At 37.9% G+C, this 6582-nt stretch overlaps 1 protein-coding gene across 6 annotated transcripts in view; it reads left to right on the forward strand.

Moving 5' to 3' along the window:
* Positions 1-6233, forward strand: part of CEP162 (centrosomal protein 162) — a 47994-nt gene extending 41761 nt beyond the window's left edge. For 5 of the 6 annotated variants that reach the window (XM_058175639.1, XM_058175648.1, XM_058175631.1 and 2 more), the window contains 3 exons: positions 158-256; positions 1683-1817; positions 3182-6232. In XM_058175639.1, coding sequence (XP_058031622.1) covers positions 158-256; positions 1683-1817; positions 3182-3391 — 444 coding nt within the window. In that variant the 3' untranslated portion in view covers positions 3392-6232. Of the gene's footprint in view, positions 1-157; positions 257-1682; positions 1818-3181 lie in introns of all 6 variants that reach the window. The other variant, XM_058175677.1, reaches the window with a different exon arrangement.
* Positions 6234-6582: the final 349 nt, after the last annotated feature.

A 6582-nucleotide genomic window follows, 5' to 3' on the forward strand; every position in this document is an offset into this window, starting at 1 on the left:
GTAACACAATGCTCTTTTTCCAGTCGTAATCAATGCGGATTCTTATTACAAAAGTGGAAAGGCTACTCACCACCACATTTTTATGATAAGATTAAAATATGTCATGTTGAAAACTTAGAATAATCTAATCACTGAGAATATTTATTTCTTCCCATAGAGCCTTATTAAGTACCTTCAGCAGCAGGTTCATGAGCTGCAAAAGGAGAAGGGAGCCCTTGTGGTTTCACAAAGGAGGGAGGCCATTCTTCAGAAGGAGGTAAATTGAAATCTAAAGTGTTCTAAAATTACTACAGTGATTTGTGAATTGGTGCATGGTCACATGATCATGATTCAGGCACTTGGCAGTCAGGTCTCAGTTACAGTGTTGCAGTGTGCCACAGCAGGGGTGAAACAACACAACACAATACAACTGACTCACACACAATGTAAAAGCAGCTGCAACTGCACCCAAAATGGCCCCTGCAACAAGCAGGAACTTCACACAGCCACAAAAAGCTCAAAAATCAACTTTCACACTTTACACACACACACAACACAACACAACACAACTGACTCACACACAATGTAAAAGCAGCTGCAATTCACCCAAAATTGCCTCTGCAACAAGCAGGAACCTCACACAGCCACAAAAAGTTCAAAAACCAACTTTCACACTTTACACACACACACAACACAACACAACACAACTGACTCACACACACACACACACAAAATGCCACATACAGCTTTGTGAGATTTTATGTGTTTGTGTACTTAGAGTGAAACACTACAGAAACACACCAAATCTCAGAAAGCTGCACAAATATTTTATTTTATTATTTTATTTTATTTATATTTTTAGATAAAAGCAGCTAAATTTAAAACTTTAAATTGCTATGTCTAAAAAAAACCCCAATTAACTATTTTTTAAAGCTCTCCCCCTTAAAAAAAACCCAGTTACTTACCCAATTCAAGGGAAAAGGCAGGCAGATTGAGTTGCTCACCTATGAGATGGATTGCAGGCAGGCAGATTGAGTTGCTAGCTGATGCAATTGATTGCAGCAGCAAGGCGAGCCCGAAAGAAGCAGGAAGCTGCCAAGTAGGCAAGTGGAGACTGGCGATTGGGCGGGCATGGGCGGGGGGACCGGGATTTTTGCTGCCAGTTCTCCGAACTATCTGCCCCATTGCTACCGGATCGCCCGAACTAGTCCGAACTGGGAGCATTTCACCCCTTGCCACAGTCATGTGTTCACCAGTTCTGACTTCTATTGCCAGTTTCCAATAAGGAAAGTCAGTGGGGAAGCCAGCAGGAAGTCACAAATGGCAATCATGTGACTGCAGGTTGCTACAACCATGCAAGATTTGGCTAACAGTGACAACTGTGATTGCCGCATCTGCCATTTTAAAATGTCACTGTCATATTATGTCTCACTGTATGACCACAATGCTTAGTGATTGAGTTGCTGGTTCCAAAGGACCATCCTTAAATGAGACCTACCTGTATATATCTAGGATAAGTTTACTAACATCCAATTATACTGAGCACCAAAAAAAAGCCCTATAAATGTTGCATCCTTTATTTTCCCACAAATAGAATCATGCTTTTATAGGGTTGATGCATGTTTGTATAGATTAAATAATTGAATTAATACTGATTAATCAGCTTAATTAAATGCTGGATCATTACATAAATTGCCTTCCAGATGGCAAAGTTATTGGAAGAGCTCAAAGTAGCTAGAGAGAATCAGAGTCCTGAGTTAAAACACTTTTCATATCTGGAACAAAAAATAAAACAATTAGAAACCAGTTATGAACAGAGGGAGCAAGAACTTCAGCAGGTAAGAAAACAAGGAATTATTGATCTTAAAACGTAAATAGTTTATAAGCCTTTGAGAATCACAGTAAATATTTTCTGGCTTTGGGATTCTAATCTATTGTGAAAACATGCAGGTATCATTAATTTATACATTGAAAAATCATTACAAACATTACTGGTTTACAGCAATATGCAATAAACTGTTCTTACTAGTAGAATTCCTTTCATCAATGTAGTGGAAAGATATGTTCCCTCTTCCATTCTTTTTCTCCCAGGTAGCCTGTAAATTTGCTTTGGAGAGTTTGGCAAACTCCCAGGGTAGCTTTTGGAGAAAAGTCAAGGAAAAATTGAAGGTTATCAGTATCACATTTGAATAGTCTCATGCAGCAAGAAAAAAGACTGGTTTCATTACAATCTTCTTTGGTGTCTATGTAATCTACTTCCAGACAGTAAGAAGCAGTCAAATAGTTATTTAAAAAGGCAGCTTGGATGGAGAATACTGCAAGTCCCTTCTGATTCTTTGATTTAATATAAAGGTTAAAATATTCAGTTATAGATAGCCTGCAGCACTGGATTCTTAAAAGGGACGAAATGACTGAATTGTTGCCAAGCTCCTGTGATTCAGCATCTTCCCTTGCAGTAGGGTGAATTCAGAAAGGTGTTTTTTTAATTCTCCCCTACCTCCTCTTTAGACACTAGAATGAGGATTTGGACACAAGGGGATTAAGGCCTTTCCAGGTGAGAGGTCAGAAGCCAGGAAAGAAAGCCTCCCTTCCCACTCCTTGCTAGTGTTGGCTCTGCCAACGTCACCACAGTCTTTTCTCAGTTCTAGCTTCTGAAGCTATATTTTTTAAAAAAAAGGCAAGAAAACAAGTCATTTTTGTCAACTGTTACAAATTTGTCACTACACTTCTTCCCCCATCGAATTTTTGTAAGTTCTCTTCCTAATGAAGAGTCTACAATTAAGGCCTTTTAATCAATTCAAAGACTGTGTTTCATAGAATTTTTACCTGAAGAATTTGTTCTCGGAATTACTTTTCAAGGCCATTTCACATGTTGCCAAGTCATCATTCTTCTAGAATCAGTGGGCCCTCCCATCTTTTTTCATTTTGCAAAGATACTTGTGGACAATATCCTTCGGTACGCATGAACTGAATTTATTACAAGCCATGGGAGTTTCTTTCAGAGAAACATCTGAATAGCTTACACTTTAAAAGAGTTTACCTTAAACCCTGTGGGCTGGTATTGTGAGGCATAGCTCTTAGTGCAAGGGTTTTTTTCAATTAAATTTTACCGTAGTTGTTGCTGTAAATGCTCAAAGAATAAAACAGACTTGGAGATATTGATGAGCATGTGTTTTGCAATAACTATTCTCATACTGTACAGGTAATACAACAAGCACGATACAATGCAGAAGTCGAACTGTTTCGGGAAACCGAGAAATGGAAGAGACTTGCTCTGTTGAAGAATCAAGAACTGGAAAAATTTCGCATTGAACTAGATTCAATGTTAGATGTTTTACGGCAGTTGCAGAAACAAGGTGTTGTTATAACACCAGGTAGCTCAAATATGCCAGAAAATTATTGGAAAATTTGAACATCTGAGTTAATCAGATACTGAGAGCTCTAATAAAAATAGAAATAAGCTAAAATTCTGTAAAGGTCTTTGGTTAGTGTTTTGACTCAGTCCAGATTTCTACTAAAAATGGAGTTAAATCTAGAATTTAAATGACTTTTTTTTTATCCTTTAAAATTTTTCATATTTTAAAATAAATATATTTTACTAAACGTTGTAGTAGACATGATTAGATTTTTGTAAACATTACCAGTTTTGTTTTGTTTTTTACCTTACAAGAGTTCTGAGAAGCTTGGATGACACAGCAATTGAAGATGATGAGGCACTGTAACCATAGGGACAGAACATAATGGTTGTTTTCACAAGTCTTGCTTTTTTATTTTAGTCAGCAAAAATGATAGTTGTTTCCAACAACTGCAGTAAAATCTCTGAGGCATCATTTTTATTTGTGAAAATATTTAGTAAAAAAAAAAAACCTACTCAGTTTTGTAATCTCTAATTAGATTCTTGTCCCATTAAGTATTGCTAAATGCCTGGTATCAGCTGGTTTAGCTGATTGTGGCCTAATCTACTGCCCAATTAGAGCACTTAATGTGGTATTCTGAGTGGATTTGGAGGAAGAATAGAATATCTTCCCTTATTAATTGCATGACCTTCGACCTTTATGGTCAAAGGCCAATTATGTAAAATTGGGTAATATAGCTCATTCAAGTTAGAAACAGTTATTGCAGTCCAAGTCTACTGAATAGGGCTGAGCAGTTTTAAGATTAATATCAAAATGTCATATAAAAATACTGGGTATTGCACTCAGTAAAGAATAGTTAACATAAGAGTAATTCATAAAATATTTAGAATCTTATTTGGCTTTTATAAAATATTTGAAAACTGTTGTGTCGGCTATGCTTTTCAATAACAAAACATCATCTTTGTTTATACCTATTCTGAGAGACAAATTTTCCATTTACCATTCATTCCCACACTGATTAGGCTGATGTTTCATAGTTCTCTCTTTATTTTAATGACAGCATTGTCAGTCTTGGCTGCCGGGTGGTTTTTCTTCAAGCGACAAAGCAGGGTTGAGCCCCATCCCCGCCCCATCCCACAATCAGGGATCTCCCTCTTAAATAAAAGCAACTCTCTCCGTTGCCTCCAATGGTAGAGGACAAGAGAGAGACAGAAGCCTTCAGGGAGGACATGGGCACTGTCTCTTTGAAAAAGAAGAATTCAGCTCCCATCCTTTTGATCCATTGGCAAGAGAGCTGGAGTAACATAAGGGGAGAGATTCATGGAACGATTCTGGGTAATGCTAACTGCAAGCAGCATTCTCATTAAATGAGAAAGGAATTCTATTAGGACTGAAATATGGCCAGACGGTGTTGATAAACAAAACTCACCCAGTTGTTGCATAGAAGTGGCAACAGCCATCACAACTGTAAGGGAAGTAAGTAGGCTTTTCAGTGTTTAGAAGCTGCCTCAGTGACAAGGGGTTCAGTTCAGCAAGCACTTCCAGTGGCTGAAATTTTGTCAGTGGACTCAGTTACAGTGGTGATACCATTAACAGACCTGAAAGAACTGGTTAAGGATAAGTCTTGGAGAAAATCTTATCTGGTCACTGGTGATCAAAAAGACTTAATGGAACATCATTGAAGAGCAAATGTCAAGTAATCTACAGTGGAGCTCCAGTCCTTCTAATGTGTGTTGAATTATAATGTCCCAAAAAGTTCTGTCATTCAGATCTGTTTGATGTTAAGAGCCAAATATTACCACCATCTTTCTGGTCTAACTACATTTCTTTTTTGTAATGACTAAATGTGACGTATTTCATTATTGTTCAGTTCTTGGCATGTTATTCAACATAAGTACCACATTTCCAAGTCAGTGTGTCATTGACTTCCACCAGTTTGTAGACTTAGGGCAATTCCACATTGTAGCATTTTGCTCCTTGTCTACTGGGTGATGCCAGTTGGATATGAAGCCAGACTAACCACTGCCTGGATGTCAAGCTATGGCAACAATGCCAGCCAGATCTTCTGTCTACCTGTTTGGTCCCAATCTTGATTCTTTAGCTCATTGTCTATGGAGATTCTCAGCCATCTGGGTCATGGTTGTACCAAAGGTGCTTTTTCAAGAGGCAACTGGACTTTCTTGCACGAAGGAAGTCCAGTTGCCTCTTGAAAAAGCACCTTTGGGATTCTTTAGCTCCAACACTCAGAGAGCAAGCATCACTTTTCATGGGTGGGTCTTTGATGGTTTATATTTGCATGAGTAAACAATACCCAGCAGTTACAGAATCATACATTTGGGAGGGATCTTCAAGGTCATCTAGTCCAACTTCCTGCTCAGTGCAGAAATTGTTTGCTCACAATAACCCCTTTGCTGCCCTTTAAAATACTAATGAGAAGAGTGGGCTACCCATATTTTACCATCCAAAGAGATACTTTCTACCAGCATTTAGTTAGCAAGACCCACTAAGAGAATGTCAACAAGCCAAAAACATAATAGGATTCTAACCTGGAAGTCCAGTATCCATTTGTGATATTGAGAGAAAGGAGGGGAGGGGGGATTATCCCTCTTATTTGTTTGTTCATTTAATATGCTATCCATTTTGGCAGCTTACAATACAATAAAAACTTGAAAAATTGACAAAGAATTTCAGTGTTCTTTTTTTTCTTATTTTGTTTTGGGGGTTTTTTTTGTTTTGTTTTTTGTTGGTTTTCTTTGGAACTTACAATAAAAACCTGAAAAATTGACAAAAGAATTTCAATGTTCTTTTTTTTTCTTCTTATTTTTTGTTAGGAAAAGGTTTGGGGTTTTTTTGTTCCTTGCTATACTTTTTCCACAAGAGATTGTACCATGGGAGAAGGGCTAGCAGAGCCAGGGGGAGGAGTTAAAAGATGCATCAGTTAAAAATCATTACATAGCCACAAGCCTGCTGACCTTTGCTTGAGAAGTTACCCATGTATTGCCTTTTAGCAATAAATCTGTTCATTTGAGCCTTCATGTATGGACCTGGTTTTTCACACCTGACATCAAACACCCACAGAGGACCCTGCACTCCCACTATCACCAATCTCCCCCTCCCTTCTGTCCCTCCATTTCCTTGCTTTTAGATCATGATATGCCTCTACCACTTATTTTCACTAATGGAGTTAATAATAGACATACTTCAAAGGTTTCGCTGCAGATGATTTAGGTAATTGAATGCCAGCCAC

This window comes from Ahaetulla prasina, chromosome 1 (genome assembly GCF_028640845.1).
Source record: "Ahaetulla prasina isolate Xishuangbanna chromosome 1, ASM2864084v1, whole genome shotgun sequence".
NCBI lineage: Eukaryota > Metazoa > Chordata > Lepidosauria > Squamata > Colubridae > Ahaetulla > Ahaetulla prasina.